The sequence below is a fragment of the Myotis daubentonii genome, chromosome 11, assembly GCF_963259705.1.
Source record: "Myotis daubentonii chromosome 11, mMyoDau2.1, whole genome shotgun sequence".
NCBI classification, from domain to species: domain Eukaryota; kingdom Metazoa; phylum Chordata; class Mammalia; order Chiroptera; family Vespertilionidae; genus Myotis; species Myotis daubentonii.
The window spans coordinates 32,993,058-33,011,253 of record NC_081850.1 but is presented as its reverse complement, the minus strand read 5'-3'; the positions used below and the strand labels follow the sequence as shown (position 1 = coordinate 33,011,253).

The window sequence follows — 18,196 nt, the reverse complement described above, 5'->3', positions numbered from 1 at the left end:
GTGGATAGAGCATTGGCCTGTGGACTAAAGGGTCTCAGGTTCAGTTCCTGTCAAGGGCACATGCCTGGGCTGTGGGCTTGATCCCCAGTAGGGGGCATGCAGGAGGCAGCTGATCAATGATTCTCTCTCATCATTGATGTTTCTATTCCCGCTCCCTCTCCCTTCCTCTCTGAAATCAATAAAAATATATTTTAAAAAAGAACAAACTCAAAATGGATAAAAGACTTAAATGTAAGTTATGAGACCATAAAAATCCTAGAAGAACCATAGGCAGCAAAATTTCAAATATCTCTCCTAGCAATATGTTTGCCGATACATCTCCTAGGGCAGTGATGGCGAACCTATGACACGCTTGTCAGAGGTGACACGCGAACTCATTTTTTTGGTTGATTTTTCTTTGTTAAATGGCATTTAAATATATAAAATAAATATCAAAAATATAAGTCTTTGTTTTACTATGATTGCAAATATCAAAAAATTTCTATATGTGACACAGCACCAGAGTTTAGTTAGGGTTTTTCAAAATGCTGACACGCCGAGCTCAAAAGGTTCGCTATCACTGTCCTAGGGCAAGGGAAACAAAAGAGAAAATAAACAAATGGGACTACATCAAAATAAAAAGTTTTTGCACAGCAAAAGAAACCATCAACAAAATGAAAAGGGAGTTCATTATATGGAAGAACGTATTTGTGAATGATACATCAAATAAAGATAATTTTGTTGTTAATCCTCACCCAAGGATATTTTTCTATTAACTTTTAGAGAGAGTGGAAGGGAGGGGGATAAACAGAGAATAAATATTAATGTGAGAGAGACTCATTGATTGGTTGCCTCCCGAATGTGCCCCAACTGGGCCAGGGATTGAGCCTGCAATCAAAGTATGTACCCTTGACTGGAATCGAACCTGTAACCCTTCAGTCCCTGGGCCAGTGCTCTATCCACTGGGCCAAATTGGCTATCCCTAATTATGTATGAAAGGTCAGATTTTATTCATTCTTTATTTTTATATTTATTTAGAGACTATGAAAATATGTGAAAATCTTAGCTATATTTCTGAATATTTCCTTAGAGTAGATCACTACGGTGCAATTACTGGATCAAGGGATGGGAACATTTTTTAGGCTCTCGATATAAGCCATCAGGGAACGCTCTGAAAAAGTGGTACTCAGTGACCTAGAGGGCTTTCAAGCATTAGAGAACTCTTAATTTAATATATTTTAATATATTAAAATCATACCTCATTGTTTTGCTTTGTTCTATGATTATTCATGACACTAAACAATTTTTCATAAACTGTATATTTCTATTTTATTTATTTTAATTTTAAAAATATATTTTTATTGATTTCAGAAGGGAGGCAGAGGGAGAGAAACATCAATGATGAGAGAGAACCATTGATCGGCTGCCTCCTGCACACCCCACAGTGGGGATCAAGCCTGCAACCCAGGCATGTGCCCTGACTGGGAATCAAACCATGACCTCTTGGTTCATAGGTCAGTGCTCAACCACTGAGCCACACCAGCGGGCATGTATTTGTTTTTTACTGCACTGTTTCTTCACATCTTTTGTTCATTTTTCTCTGCGGGTCTTAGTGAACTGTTTTTGATCAGTGTGTATTCTTCATGAAACAATTAGGTTAACCTTTCTAATTTTGGTTGAATTCTTTACATCCTGATTTACCTTTTAATTTTTTTAACCTTAAGATTGTTTAAATATGAAAATTTATTGACAATTTTTTATGATTTCTTCCATTGCTTTTATACTTTGAAAATTCTTTCCAATCCACAGATCAAATATTTACCTAAATGTTTTTTCTAAATATTTTATGTTTTTTGTTTACATGTTCTGCTCTTTGAACTGGAGTTTATTTTGATGTTGTGCAACAGGGGTCCTCAAACTATGGCCCGCGGGCCACATGCAAATACAAATATTGTATTTGTTCCCGTTTTGTTTTTTTACTTCAAAATAAGATATGTGCAGTGTGCATAGAAATTTGTTCATAGTTTTTTTTAAAACTATAGTCCGGCCCTCCAACGGTCTGAGGGACAGTGAACTGGCCCCCTGTTTAAAAAGTTTGAGGACCCCTGTTGTGCAATGTATCTAAATTGACATTTTTTGGAGGACTTAGCCAGTTTTACCCTCTGTCTCTTTGGTATTAATTAATGTGTCCTTCCTTTGTCCTCTGCTGCATTTCTCTAAATACTGGGATGTGCTTTAGATGTGTACTTCTCATACCCTCGTCAAATAATTTTTGTTTTCTTTACAATTTTATACATAATTTAAAAAAACAGTTTTAATTTTTAATTACGTATGGAAGTGCATTTTGGTGCATTCACACTGGATATCTGTTGTTGTGTTGGCTGTTGTAATTTTTTTATTTGACAGTTTAAGGAGAAGAGGTCATTGCCCCTGACTAAGTAGTCAGGTATTACAGGTTTTAAAAATTCTTGTGGCACGTAGGCTTAAAATTGGTGACTTAATGGAAAAAAGTTTAGTTGATCCAGGAGTTATTGTACAGAGTTCTAATTCTCTTAGTGCTAATAAAAAAATTGTGTGATTTTGGGCAAATTATTCAGTCTTTATGGATCTCAGTGTTGTCATTGTTAAAAATGAGATCTTGAATTAAATGATTATTCAAATCAGCTTGAAAATGATTTGCATATAAAAGAATTACTTACTTGTGAGAACTATTTAACCATACTATGTTCCTATCACTTAAAAGTTCTTCAGGAGAGAATACCATGGGTACCACCTGAATGTATTGAAAATCCTAAAAACTTAAACTTGGCAACAGACAAATGGAGTTTTGGTACCACTTTGTGGGAAATCTGCAGTGGAGGAGACAAGCCTCTGAGTGCTTTGGATTCTCAAAGAGTGAGTTGTAGTCTGTGGGGTTGGATTAATTTTGTGAATCTTGATGATTCTTTCACATGATTTTATATTTTTTAATATAAAAAGAAGGGGTTTTAAAAAGAAGGGATTGATAAGGCATTACACAATTCTCAATGTGTGGTTCTTTAATTATAGAAGCTACAGTTTTATGAAGATAGACACCAGCTTCCTGCACCAAAGTGGACAGAATTAGCAAATCTTATTAATAATTGTATGGATTATGAACCAGATTTTAGACCTTCTTTCAGAGCCATCATACGAGATCTTAATAGTTTGTTTACTCCAGGTATGTATTATTGATTCCCCAGCTATCTTTCTGATTTTTTGTGTGTTTTTTGTATTTAACAAACCTTTACTAATTTTATAATCCTCTCAATAAGTTCTTTGATGTCTTTTAGAATCTCATATGGGCATATGACTTTCCTACTTTATACATATTCTAGGCTCCTTGATTGAGCAATATTTACATTTTAAAAAAGGCTTTTTCTCCTTCATTTACCCAATTTTAGTCTGCTACTTGATGACTAGTATATTATAAAAGTTTATCTTATTTGAGTTTTTAAAAAACAATTATTTGTTTTTTAAAAACTAGTTTTAATACATTTTATAATTCATTTTCTAAACATGAAGTAGATTTGTTTTTGTCCATTCCTTTAAAGTATGTAGCTAAATATGCATGTGTCTGACCTACAGGTATTTCCTTTTCCAGTATTACTAATTTCACAAAGAAATCAGAATATATTCTTTATAAATATAAAAACTGCCAATTTTATAAAGTAATTATTTATTCTTTGTAAAAATCTTTCTTGAAAGCCTGTCAGATTGTGGATAATAAGTAAAGCCTCCATTAATATAATCTAAACTATTAACATTATCCTGTGTTTAGTGTTTCTAAATATTTTGGTCAGCTTGAATACATATCAACCCAGAGAATTTATTTGCCAGATTATGGTGTATTATTCTTTATTTCTGCAGATTATGAATTGTTAACAGAGAATGACATGTTACCAAATATGAGGATAGGTGCCCTAGGGTTTTCTGGAGCTTTTGAAGACCGAGACCCTACTCAGTTTGAAGAGAGACACTTGAAATTTCTGCAGCAACTTGGCAAGGTAAGATGAAAGAAGTTTTTTAAGTAGTTAAATTATAGCCATAGAACATTTTATTTAGGAAAAAAAGGCTTTAAAGATTCTCTAAAGTTCACATTTCATAAAACTTTAAGGAGTATTTGTAGAAAAAGTTTAGTTGTCAGATGTTGGAGAAGTGCTGTGTTAAACAGTTATCTTTAAGAAGAACTTTTCAGAATCTTTAACATGTAATATGCATTGAACATATTCAAAAATTAGGTAACATTTCCCCAACTGATTTGACCATGGGACTGTTTCTTGGTAGAGAGTGCTTTATTTATGAAATAGAGAAAGGGACAATTAAGCCCTTCTTCTTCTTCTTCTTCTTTTAAATCTTCAACTGAGGATGTGTTTATTGATTTTTAGAGAAGGGAAGAGAGAGAGAGAGAGAGAGAGAGAGAGAAATATTGATGTGAGAGACAAACATCCATCGGTTGCCTCTCATACGCCCCACAACAATGAATGTGCCACGTAGGTACGTGTCCAGACTGGGAATTGGACCTGTGACCTTTTGATGTACAGGACTCTTCAACCAACTGAGCCACACCAGCCAGGGCTAAATTAAGCCTTTCTACTCACTTCCTTTTTTAGTCATCCGAGGAAGAAATAATCTGATTGTTCAGAGTCTAGAAGATGTTGACTGGACCCTGTTCACTTACACAGGCCTCTCTCTCCATAGGATTCTCACAACATGGCAGCTGAGGGCAAACACCCAATATGGAAACCATGGTCTTTTTATAACCTAATCTCAGTAGTGACATCTCATCACTGCTCTCTGGCCTGTGTAATTAGAGATTTAACTTTGAGCTTATATGTGGTCTAAGTTTTTTTAAAAATTGACTTCAAAAATATAGCTGAAAATATAGTCTCTTAGAAACTTTAGCTTAACACTATGTTGTTCTGTTCTTTAAGAATGCAATAATATCCAAAATATATTACTTTGATTAATACCCAAAGCTTAATTGTAAATATTATATATCAACTCTGTATAGATAATAAATCTTAATAAAAAGAGAAGAGGAAAGAAAAAAAAAAAAAGAGAAGAGGTTTCTTTAATGACTCACCTTAAAAACAAAAAAGTGGGAACATCCCCTTAGGCTAAAAATTTACTTTCTTGAGCAAATAATACAGATTGTGTACTAATCTTATCAGGATGACATAATAAAATACCATGGACTTAGTGGCTTTACCATCAGATATTTATTTCTGATAGTTCCAGAGGCTGGAAAGTCTGAAATCAAGGTTCTGAAAGGGTTTGGTTACTGGTGAGGGCTCTCTTAGTGGTCCTCATTTGGCCACCTTATTGACAGAGAGCTTTAGTGTCTCTTCCTCTTCTTCTTTTTTTATGTTAATCCTCACCTGAGATTTTTTCCATTGATTTTTAGAGAGTGAAAGGGACTGAGGGAGGAGGAGAAAGAGAGAGAACTATCTATGTGAGCGATACATCAACTGGTTGCCTCCCGTACATGCTCCGATTGGGGCTGGGGATCAGACCTGCAACCCAGGTACGTGGCATTGACCAGGAATTGAACCTCTACCCTTTGGTGCTCAGCTGGCACTCTAAGCATTGAGCCACACCGGTCAGGGCTCTTCTTCTTCTTTTAAAGGCACCAGTTCTATCAGATTAAGGCCTCACCCTTATGACCCCATTTATCCTTTATCGTCTCTTCACAAGTCCAGTCTCCAAATACATGCATTGGGGGGTTAGGGCTTTATCATATGAATTTTGGGGAGACATACACATTCAGTCCATAATAGACCCTTACTCCATCCAGCTCTCTGACAGTGATAACAAAAGGGTGTATTGTGAAAAAGTGAAGTTCTTCCTGGAAGGTAGTGACAGATAGCATGTCCCTTGGTTTGTCTTCATAATTAATGTTCATGATTTGTGTCTAAAAGCTTTTTGGAAGTTGTTTATATTTCATCTTTTAATTCTTTTTGAATAAATTAAATGTATATGTTTACTACCTACCTGTGGAATTACTATTTTTTTTTTGTCTTGAAAGTTACCTAATCTAAGCTTAGGGATGTGTGTTAATTCTGACTGTTGGAATTGCTAATGTAATTAGAATTTGTTAGTGTTTGTGTGGAAAATTTGAGATTTCTGTCCTGATGTGTTGTATTGTTCAGGGTAACTTTGGGAGTGTTGAGATGTGCCGGTATGACCCTCTACAAGACAACACTGGGGAGGTGGTGGCTGTGAAAAAGCTCCAGCACAGTACTGAAGAGCACCTCAGAGACTTTGAAAGGGAAATTGAAATCCTTAAATCCCTGCAGCATGACAACATTGTAAAGTACAAGGGAGTGTGCTACAGTGCTGGTATGTTGCCATTGAAACCTATTTTGAACTCAAGCTATGTTGTTGGTATCCTGCGTAATAGAAACATACTGTGTCAAGATGTGGACTTATAACAGAGCCCAGGGAGAGAAGACGGAAGACTGCTTGGTGATGGTGTATTGTAACTACAGGAAATCTCTAACTAGTTGGTTAATCATTCTCTTCACTGAAAATGTTTGTTATCACCCTTGCTTATGCTTATTAAGCAAATATCATTTTCAAAGAAAGAAATTGTCTTTGCTCATATTTTCTTTAAAAGTATAATATTTAAATTTGATGCTTTTTGTTCAGTACAAAATGAGGAGAAGGAAGTTTTCTCAGCTTATTTTGATTTGCGTTACAGAAGACTAAAACAACTACTTTAAAGCTTTTTAAAACTTTTTGATTCAAAAAGCCTGTGTTCTTTACTATTTCACCTTTAATTTACAAATAAATTCTGTCATCTTAGACTCAGATTTTATATATCTTTAAGTCATTTATGTATGGTTGTTTTTTAATATTTCATCAGTAAAATATGGCAAAGCATAACATTATGTTCCCATTTGTGTTTTAAAAGGCCGGCGTAATCTAAGATTAATTATGGAATATTTACCATATGGAAGTTTACGGGACTATCTCCAAAAGCATAAAGAACGAATAGATCATAAGAAACTTCTGCAATATACATCTCAGATATGCAAGGTACCTAATATTCTGACTATTAGTTGTAGATGAAGTGAACATGTTGAGGTAATTGTTAAGAAATTCTCTAGTTTATCTTAGATAATTAAGGGACTATAAATAGGCAAGACCATTGAAATTGATTATGTTTACAAAACTGGCTGAAAGAAAAAATGTTATTTTTATCCATAGGGTATGGAATATCTTGGTACGAAAAGGTATATCCACAGGGATCTGGCAACAAGGAATATATTGGTAGAGAATGAAAACAGAGTTAAAATTGGAGATTTTGGGTTAACCAAAGTCTTGCCACAAGACAAAGAATACTACAAAGTGAAAGAACCTGGTGAAAGCCCTATATTCTGGTGAGTATATTTTAGTATAATAAAATGAAATTTTAGAGCATAAACTTAAAACTTTATTTTTACTATTATTAATAGTTTGTCATTTATATATTTACTAGAGGCCTGGTGCATGAATTCGTGCACAGGTGGGGTCCGGCTGGCCCACCCCAATCGGGGTCAGGAGGGCGATTGGGGGGGCTGGCCAGGGGGAGGGGTCTCGGTCATTTGGTGGGCCGGCCCTGCCCCCTGGTTGAACTCCAGGTCAAGGGGACAATTTGCATATTAGCCTTTTATTATATAGGACTAGAAGCCCGGTGCACAAAAATTTGTGCACTCGGGGGGGGGGGGACGGGGGGCGTCCCTCAGCCCGGCCTGTGCCCTCTCGCAGTCTGGGACCCCTCGGGAGATAATGACCTGCTGGCTTAGGCCTGCTCCGGGTGGCAGAGGGCAGGCCCAATCCCTAGGTGCAGCCCCTGGTCGGGCTCAGAGCAGGGCTGATTGGGGAGTTGGGGCGCCGCCCCCTGTCATGCACAGAGGAGGCCGGATCGGGAGGTTGTGATGCCACCCTCAGTCACGCTCAGGGTAGGGCCGATTGGGGGGTTGGGGCACCGCCCCCTGTCACACTCAAGGCAGGGTCGATGGGGAGGTTGTGGCACCACCCCCTGTCACGCACAGAGCAGGGCCAATCAGGGGGTTGGGGCGCTGCCCCCTGTCACTCACAGAGCAGGGCCTATCAGGGGGGTTGGGGCTCCGTACCCTGTCACGCACAGAGCAGGGCCAATCAGGGGGTTGGGGCGCTGCCCCCATCACTCACAGAGCAGGGCCCATCAGGGGGGTGGGGATCCGTACCCTGTCACGCACAGAGCAGGGTCGATCAGGGGGTTGGGGAGCTCCCCCCTGTCACGCACAGAGCAGGGCTGATCAGGGGGTTGAGGAGCTTCCCCCTGTCACTCACAGAGTAGGGCCGAGAGGGGAGTTGGGGCACCTCCCCCTGTCACACACAGAGCAGGGCGGATCAGGGGGTTGGGGCGCCGCACCCTGTCACACTCAGGGCAGGGCCGATGGGGAGGTTATGGCTCTACCCCATCACACACAGAGCAGGGCCCGTGGGGGGCGGTTGGGGTGCCGCCCTCTATCACCCACAGAGCAGGGCCAATCAGGGGGTTGGGGCGCCGCCACTGTCACACTCAGGGCAGGGCCGATGGGGAGGTTATGGCTCTACCCCATCACACACAGAGCAGGGCCCATGGCGGGGGGTTGAGGTGCCACACCCTGTCACACACAGAGCCGCAGGGCGATCAGGGGGTTGGGGAGCTCCCCCCTATCAGGCACAGAGCAGGGCCGATCAGGGGGTTGGGGTGCCTTCCCCTGTTACAAACAGAGCAGGGTGGATAGGGAGGTTGTGGCCCCGCCCCCTGTCACACACAGAGCCGCAGGGCGATGAGGGGGTTTGGGCGCTGCCCCCTGTCACGCTGATCCCGGTGCTGGGAGGCATATTACCCTTTTACTATATAGGATAGAGGCCTGGTGCACGGGTGGGGACCAGCTGGTTTGCCCTGAAGGGTGTCCTGGATCAGGGTGGGGGTCCCCACTGGGGTGCCTGGCCAGCCTGGATGAGGGAATGATGGCTGTTTGCAGCTGGTCACACCCCCTTCAGGGCGGGTGGGGTTCCCCACTGGGGTGCCTGGCCAGTCTGGGTGAGGGGCTGAGGGCTGTTTTCAGGCTGGCGGGTGACTGAAGCTCCCAACCGCTCCTTTTTTTATTTTTATTTTTTTTTTAATTCTGGGCCAGCTTTAGCTCTGAGGCTTGGCTCCAGCTCTTAGTTCTCCACTGCTGAAAGCAGGTATCTGGTTTGTTTGGGTTCTATAATCGAAACAGTGTTTCAACTCCAGCTCTGCAATCCCGGCTGGCTGAAAGAAGTTTCTGGGGTTTTGTTTAGCTTCTATATTTGTAACAATGTTTCAAACTGCAAGCTCAGAGGCCGGCAGCGGCAGGCGGGGAATGTTGGAGTCCTCCGTCACTGAAGCAAGCAAGCCTCATGTTCGCTTCAAGCTGCCTGGCTGTCGGCCGCCATCTTGGCTGGCAGTTAATTTGCATATTGCCCTGATTAGCCAATGGGAAGGGTAGCGGAGGTATGGCTAATTACCATGTTTCTCTTTTATTAGATAGGATAATAGTAGCAAAAATTTCTCATGTGCTTGCATTGGGCTTACATGCGTGTCATGGATTATCTCATTTAATCCTCATAAGAATCCTTGGAGAATATGTATTAATATCTCATTTTAAGCATGAAGGAACTGAATTGTAGACAGGGTAAATAGCTTGCTCAAGGTCAAGGTTTTTTAGTTTCCACATATTATATCAAGTGAAATCATTTGGTATTTGTCTTTTTCTGTCTGACTTATTTCACTTAGCATGGTACCCTAGAGGTATTGGAGGTCCTAGGGAGATGGATGAAAATGGTGAAAGGGAATAAGCAGTACAAACTTCCAGTTATAAAATAAGTCACAGGGGTATAATGTACAGTACAAGGAAGATAGTCAGTGGTATCATAATAACTTTGTATGGTGACAGATGGTTACTAGATTTATCACTATGATCACCTCATAAGCTATGTAAATGTTGAATAACTATGCTGTATACCTGAAACTCATATAATATTATATGTCACTATACTTTAATAGAAAGAAAAGAAAGTATTACTTAAATTTTTTTTAAGTTTACCATAAGAAGAGGGTAAGAACAAGAGGATGAGGGCTTGTAAGTGAATGGCATAATTGCAGAGCAAACAGGGGGCAATTGGGGCTAGAATGATATTGAGCCCTGTACAACATGTTAAAGAGGTCAGCCTTTATTTAGTAAACATTGTGTAGGTGAAAGATTTAGAGGCTTTATCCAGGGAATAACATTGTAGAGTCATATTTTAGGAATATGAATTTACTTTTTTTCCCCCTCCACCTCTACTTTTGGTGCAGTATATCAGTTCTCAAAGTATGGGGACTCCTTGTACCCCCTTTAGGGAGTCTGTTATCAAAAGTTATTTTAATACTAAGATGTCATGTACTTTTTTCACTCTCCTTATTTCATGAATAGATAGTGGAATTTCCACAGGTTATACTCTTATACTCTCTGTTAAACCAAACAGTAAAGAAACTTTAAAAATGTAAAACAATGCTACTCTTCTCACAGAAGCATTCTTTTCATAGTAATTTCAGCTTTTTTTCAGTAATTTTTAAGAGTGTATAGGGGCCTTTGACCTAATGGTTGGAGAACTCGCTTAGAGGGTACATTAAGGTGAGGCTAACAGCAGGGAGAAGCTAGAATGAAAACAGCTTTATTACTGAGTAAGCATTAATCCAGAAGGTATTGTGCATCAAAAGTAATCTGCTTATAGATTGCAAAGAGAGAAAGAAATCTTATTCTTTCTTATGGCCAAGCAAATTCAACCCATTACATACATTTTCTCATGATAAACAGTAACTAGTCCTCAAGTGAGAGGACTTGACATCACATTTGTCACACATGGTTCATCCTAAATTCACTGGGTAATTGAAGTCACCAGGTATTAGCTAATTGGCTTTACCAAAGGAAAAATAAACTATAACTTATGACAAGAGATAATTTTGTAACTTGGAAGGAGTCGGGTACCTACCCTCTCACAGAAACTGAGAAGTAGGGGTGCTAACTTCCTTGATGATTATATTACAAAGAGATGGTTCCCAGGTTCTTGAGAAAAACATATCATAAAGCTGTCAAGAGGCATTTGAGCAAAAGCTTTAAAAAATACTTACATACATTTGAAAGAGATAAAGAATTTACAATGGTAAGTTTTCTAAAATAAATGCTTTAAGGAAAGAGGGGGAAGAGTCATTTTCCTCATTTTCAACAAGGAGAATTATATTTTTGATTTGTATTTATTCTTACAGTAGTGATGGGAGAGAGAAACAGCCTTGCAGATTGGGGGAGAGAGGAGTGAGGAGGCGATTACAGGAGTGCTTTCAGGATAACCGAAGGATGAGAATAGTTTACAATGGTTGGGGGAGTAGTGCTGTCTTCAGGGATGTTATGTTCCATTTGTGGGCTAAAGCTAACATTTATTTAAAAATATAAATATGTTAAGTGTTTTTAAAAACAATATAAAATTAATATAGCATTGCATGGTTAATTGTGTGGTATAGGCTACAAGTATTTCAGTAGAAATTCAGTAGCATTGGGTCATAAAAACCTTGAGTAGTCAGAGAAGGATTTATGGAAGTGAGCATATTTTAAAGGAGAGATTAAATTTTTGTAATTTATAGTTTAAATCTCATCAATCTTAAACAGATCTCTGTCATCACTCTCTATAATAAGGATAAACTTAGCAATGTAACCAGGATATTCACAGTCCATTAGCCAAAATTCTCCCTTGGTTAGTGTTGATACTTGAGTAGATAATCGCACCATTTCTCCCGGACTTTCTAATTTTCTGTGCTCCTTTACAAAATTCACTTCCTTGGGATGCGCAGTTTTTTTCTTTTATATGTTAACTAGAGGCCCGGTGCACAAAAATGTGTGCACTGGCGGGGGGGGGGGGGTCCCTCAGCCCAGCTTGCCCCCTATCACATACTGGGAGCCCTAGGGGATGTCCTACTACCTGCTCCCTGCTCCCCTTGGGGAGTGGGCCTAAGCCACAGTCTGGCCTCCCTTTGTGGGAGTCAACCAGGCTGATCAGGGGAAGGCCGCAGCCCCATCACCGCACTGTTGCAGCCACTGCCAGTCAGGGCAGCCACCAAGATGTTTTCATCAACACGGACTCCAGTCCCTTTACCATGAAAAAATCCATCCATCCATCCTTCCATCTTCCTCCTTCCTTCCTTCCTTCCTTCCTTCCTTCCTTCCTTCCTTCCTTCCTTCCTTCCTTCCTTCCTTCCTTCCTTCCTTCCTTCCTTCCTTCCTTCTCACCTGAGGATATGTTTCCATTGATTTTTAGAGAATGTGGAGGGGAAAGGGAAAGACAGAGAGAAACATCAAAGTGAGAGGAACACTTTGATTGGTTGCCTCCTGCATGAGCCCTGACCTGGACCCGGGCCAGGGAGGAACCTGCAACCTAGGTACATGCCCTTGGTCAGAATTGAACCCAGAATCTGTGTTGGGCAGGCCGAGGTATTACCCACTGAGCCAAACCAGCTAGGGCAGGATATGACATTTCTTAACCCTCCAGCAGCAGACCTTCCTTTTTGTCTCCAGGAGTGTAGTAAAAAAACCCTAGATCACCTATTTGGACTCTCATTACCCAAGTTACTAAGAATATTACCAGTGACCACAGGGAACTTAGCCAATCAGCAATCAGAAAAAGTGTTTCCTCTGTAGTTCACACCAATTGCCAGTATGGCCCCTGCCGGGCCTAAAGCCTCTGGAGAGTTATTAGCCCTGGGCCGGGGCACCCCCAGCTCCCCACCGCTGCCACCATCAACGATTGCTGGCTGGCTCCTCCTTGGCCCAAGCTTAAAGCCTCAGGCTGAGGTGTTAGGCCTGGGCTGCCATCAGTGATCGCTGGCTCAATGATCGCTGGCTGGCTCCTCCCCGGCCCAAACCTAAAGCCTCATTTTAGGCCTGGGCCGGGGCACCCCCAGCTCCCCACAGCAGCTGCCACCGCCATCAATGATCTCTGGCTGGCTCCTCCCCGGCCCAAGCCTAAAGCCTCTGGTTGAGGTGTTAGGCCTGGGCCTGGGCCGGCGCCCCCCGTCCCCCCAGCTCCCTGCCGCTGATCGCTGGCTGGCTCCCCCCCGGCCCCGGCCTAAAGCCTCAGGCCGAGGCTTTAGACCTGGACCAGGGCACCCCCAGCTCCTCGCCACCAATCACTGACTGGCTCCGACCCGGTTCCCTGCCAAAGTCGCCATGAGGATCACTTGCTGACTCCATCACGGTCCAAGCCTAAAGCCTCTGGCTGAGGTGTTAGGCCTGGGCCGGACCCCCCCCCCCACCCCCATGCTCCCCGCCATCAAGATCGCTGGCTGGCTCCTCCCTGGCCCAGGCCTAAAGCCTCAGGCCGAGGGTTTAGGCCTGGGCTGAGGCACCCCCAGCTCCCTGCAGCCGCCTCGGCCATCAATGATCGCTGGCTGGCTCCGCCCCGGCCCTGGCCTAAAGCCTCAGGCTGAGGCTTTAGGCCTGGACCTGGGCACCACCAGCTCCCCGCCGCCAATCGCTGGCTGGCTCCGCCCCATTCCCCGCCAAAGCCGCCATAAACTATTGCTGGCTGGCTCCGCCCCAGTCCAAGCCTAAAGCCGCTGGCTGAGGTGTTAGGCCTGGGCCGGACCCTCCCTATGCTCCCTGCCATCAACAATCGCTGGCTGGCTCCTCCCCGGCCCAAGCCTAAAGCCTCTGGCCAAGGCTTTAGGCCTGGACTGGGGCACCCCCAGCTCCCCGCCCCCACCAATCGCTGGCTGGCTCCGCCCCGGTTCCCCGCCAAAGCCGCCATCAATCATCGCTAGCTGGCTCCGCCCCAGTCCAAGCCTAAAGCCTCTGGCTGAGGCGTTAGGCCTGGGCCGGACCCCCCCATGCTCCCCACCATCAACGATCTCTGGCTGGCTCCTCCCTGACCCAGGCCTAACGCCTCAGGCTGAGGGTTTAGGCCTGGGCCGGGGCACCCCCAGCTCCCTGCAGCCGCCGCCATCAACAATCGCTGGCTGGCTCCTCCCCGGCCCAAGCCTAAAGCCTCTGGCCAAGGCTTTAGGCCTGGACTGGGGTACCCCCAGCAACCCGCCGCCACCGATTGCTGGCTGGCTCCGTCCCGGTTCCCCGCTGCAACTGCCATCAAGGATCCCTGGCTGGCTGGACTGGCTCAAGCCTAAAGCCTCTGGCGGAGGCTTTAGGCTTGGGCCGGAGCACCCCCAGCTTCCTGCCGCTGCTGCCATCAAGCATAGCTGGCTGGCTCCACGTGGTTCCCCTCCGCTGCCGCCATCAATGATTGCTGGATGGCTCAGCCCAGGCCCCAGCCTAAAGCCTCAGTCTGAGACTTGGGGCTGACCTATGCAAATTAGCCGCCATCTTGGCTGTTGACTAATTTGCATATCTCGCTGATTAGCCAATGAAAAGGGTAGCGGTTGTACGCCAATTACCATGTTTCTGTTTTATTAGATAGGATAGCTTCAAGTCTTGCTCCAGTTTAGAAGCAATGTTTTCTCTCTATGGTACTTTGCAGTTAACCCTGGTGTTTCCTATAGAGACAAAAATGGTTTTTTGTTTGTTTGTTTGTTTTTTGTTTTGAGTTATCTTTGTGTATTTGGAGGTTCCTAAGACCACTCTCAGGTTTGATATTCACTAGGAGGATTCATAGCACTCAGCATATAGCCATATTCGTAGCTATGATTTTTTATAGGGAAAGGACACAAAGCAAATCAGCAAAGGGGAAAGGAGTCTGGGGCAAAGCTGGAGGAAACCAAGCACAATCTTCCAAGGTCCTCTCTCAGTAAAGTCATGTGGGACACACTTCCTTTTCCCAGCAGTAATTGTGACAACACAGTGCCCAAGGTTTGTATTGGGACTGGACACGTAAGCACCCTCTGCCTGGTATGTACTACAATTTCAGACTCCTAGAGGGAAAGTGGGCATTCAGCACAAACCATGTAGTTTGCAGAAACATTTTAGGCACAGTGAGCCCCTCTTATCATTTAGGGAATTGTGGAAACACTCCTGAAATCTAAGTTCCTGGTACCAGTCAAGTGTCAACATTGCAAGCAGGCCTTTTTTAGGATGACAGCCTCAAGCCTGCTATGTTAACTCTTTCCTGTACATCTTGCTTTTTTTTTTTTTTTTTTAATCCAATTGGTTTGCAGCTACAAACAAGAGTTGACACATCAAGTAACCGCCTTTTAAATGTTTTCCTATTTCACAGGTATGCTCCAGAATCACTGACAGAGAGCAAGTTTTCTGTGGCCTCAGATGTGTGGAGCTTTGGAGTGGTTCTATATGAACTTTTCACCTATATTGAGAAGAGTAAAAGTCCACCAGCGGTCAGTATGTTTTTATTTACTTTCAACTTTTTTTTTTAACATGAGAAAAGCTTTGCCAAACAATAATAGTAAGCTTAAAGCTTATCTAGCCTCTTCTTGCTTATTTGTATTACAACATCCAACAAAATAACCCTAAACTTATTGATTAAATTAACTTGAATTTTTTAAAAGAAGAGGGGTAGAGTACTATCCTATATAATATAAGCCTAGGGGGCATCGCACGATGTCACAAGAGGGTCGCCACAAGATGGCCGGCAGGGGAGGGCAGTTGTGGGCGATCAGGACAGCAGGGAAGGGCAGTTGTGTGGAACCAGACCTGCAGGGGAGAACAGTTGGGGGTGAGATCAGGCTGGCAGGGGAGGGCAGTTGGGGGCCATTAGGCCAGAAGGGAGGGCAGTTGGGGCTGAGATCAGGCCAGCAGGAGAGGGCAGTTGGGGACGATCAGACTGGCAGGGGAGAGCAGTTGGGGGTGATCGGGCCAGCAGGGGAGGGCAGTTGGGGGTGATTGGGCTGGAAGAAGAGGGCAGTTGGAGGCGATCAGGCCAGCAGGGGAGCAATTAGGCATCAAGTAGGCCGGCAGGGGAGCAGTTAGGTGGTGATCAGGCTGATAGGCAGAAGCGGTTAGGGACAATCAGGCAGGAAGGCAGGCAAGTGGTTAGGAGCCAGCAGTCCCGGATTGTAAGAGTGATGTCCGACTGCCAGTAGTTGGACATCCCACAAGGCATCCCAGATTGGAGAGGGTGCAGGCTGGGCTGAGGGACACCCCCCCTCCCGTGCACGAATTTCGTGCAGTGGGCCTCTAGTTTACTATATTCTCTTAATATTATTCTTAATACATCCAATAACTCATTCATTCTAGGAATTATTGCAAAAGTTAAACTTTTAAAGTAGTTTTTTTCTGATCATTGTAGAATTTTCTTTAATATTGAAAAGTATGAAAAAAATCCTCTCCAATTCAACTACTCAGAGGTAACTATTTTAGTACTGTGGTATGTTTCTTCCTGGCTTCTTTTAATTTTATATGTAAAAGTGAAACTGTATTAAAATAATTTTTTTATAAAATAAAGGTTATACTATACAGCTTGCTGTCTTGTTTTTTTAATTAAGTATTAGAGCATGGATATTTCCTTTATTAGTAACTATTTACTGAAAATCTGGCTTCTAACTTTTGGATAGCATTTCATAATAAGGATGTAATTTCTAAACAGTTATTTTCCATTTTCAGTCTTTTATGTAACACCTCAATGAGCATAGTGAACATCCTTATACATAAATATTTGTTTCTCTGTGGTTGTCACCTTAGAATAAAAGTTTAATAATAGATGAAAGGTTATGAACTCTTTTAAAGGTTCTTGAGTTTTTCAGAATGCTTTCCAGAAAAGCTGTATCAGATTGCATTCTCAGTAGCAGTGCACAGGGCATGTGCATGTCATCATTTGACAGTATCCACCATTGTGTTTTTATGCAGCTTTGCCAAATTGGTAGGAGAGAAGTTGCATCTATTTGACTTGAAATTGCATTTCTCCTATTAGTGTGACTGAACACATACTTATTGGGTATTTGGTGTACATATGTGTGTGCATTGTCTCCTTATGTGCTTTGCCCATTTTTATTTTAGTAATTTTTCTTACCGGTTTATAAGAGCTCTCTATATTTCAATAAAGGATGTGCTGTAAATATTTTCCTAGCTTACAAATCAGATTTTTATGAATTTTTAACACTTGAACATATTTTTCTCTCCATGTACTTTTACTTAAACATTCATTCTGCACTCTTTTTATTATGCCCTCTTTTACACTCAAGTTTTTATTTCAGCTGAAATGTAATGTAATGTGACATGTTAAAACAATAGCCACCAAAAAAATGTAAATATAGTTTTAGTTCACTTGTTTTGGGCCCTTCTCAGGGAATTTGTGTTGAGTATATTACATTTATAGAAATGGCATTATAGAGGTTCCACATATAACAATCCTGTCTGAAGTATTCCTGAAAAGGAAGTTTTAAAATAGTTTGACTTTTTAAAATATTTTTCATTGATTTTTTTTAGAGAGAGAGGAAGGGAGAGGGATAGAGAGGTAGAAACATTGATGGGAAAGGAACATCATCAATCAGTTGCCTCCTGCATGCCCCCTCTGGGTACCACACCTGCAACCTGGGCATGTGCCCTGACCAGGAATTGAACCAGCAACCTCTTGGTTCCTGGGTTGATGCTCAACCACTGAGTCACACCAACCAAGCAAAATAGTCTGTTTTTAAAATGTTTCAAACATATAAGAAAGCATACATATACAGAATTGTTCCCATTTATTGAAAGAAGTTGAGAAAGATTTCTGCTTCAAATTAAATGTACCCAAAAAATCTCACTAAAATGTGGGTTTATGTTTCAGGAATTCATGCGTATGATTGGCAACGACAAACAAGGGCAGATGATTGTGTTTCATTTGATAGAACTCTTGAAGAATAATGGAAGATTACCAAGACCAGATGGATGCCCAGATGAGGTCACAAATTCATTTATTTTTTTTATCCATAGTAATCATACAATTTCTTGCTCTTTTAGAACAAGGACTTCAGGTCACTTGATCAAATTTAATTGATGAGCTTTTAAATAAATAGCATCCTATATAATAATCCTATATAATAAAAGGGTAATATGCAAATAGACCAAACGGCAGAAAAACTGAACAACCAATCAAAGAGTAATATGCTAATAATATGCTAAGGTTCCTCAACTGTTCGCTATGACATGCACTGACCACCAGGGGGTGGACAGTTGTCGACCAGTCACTATGACATGCACTGACCACCAAGGGGCAGACGCTCTGACCGGTAGGTTAGCTTGCT

At 42.2% G+C, this 18,196-nt stretch overlaps 1 protein-coding gene across 8 annotated transcripts in view; it reads left to right on the top strand.

Annotated features, from left to right (window-relative positions):
- The window catches only part of JAK2 (Janus kinase 2), a 113,263-nt gene that overhangs the window by 79,997 nt on the left and 15,070 nt on the right, over positions 1-18,196 (top strand). For 7 of the 8 annotated variants that reach the window (XM_059656732.1, XM_059656733.1, XM_059656735.1 and 4 more), the window contains 8 exons: positions 2,723-2,874; positions 3,028-3,178; positions 3,868-4,004; positions 6,150-6,339; positions 6,914-7,038; positions 7,210-7,382; positions 15,235-15,352; positions 17,740-17,853. In XM_059656732.1, coding sequence (XP_059512715.1) covers positions 2,723-2,874; positions 3,028-3,178; positions 3,868-4,004; positions 6,150-6,339; positions 6,914-7,038; positions 7,210-7,382; positions 15,235-15,352; positions 17,740-17,853 — 1,160 coding nt within the window. Of the gene's footprint in view, positions 1-2,722; positions 2,875-3,027; positions 3,179-3,867; positions 4,005-6,149; positions 6,340-6,913; positions 7,039-7,209; positions 7,383-15,234; positions 15,353-16,263; positions 16,291-17,739; positions 17,854-18,196 lie in introns of those variants that run through there. The other variant, XM_059656739.1, reaches the window with a different exon arrangement.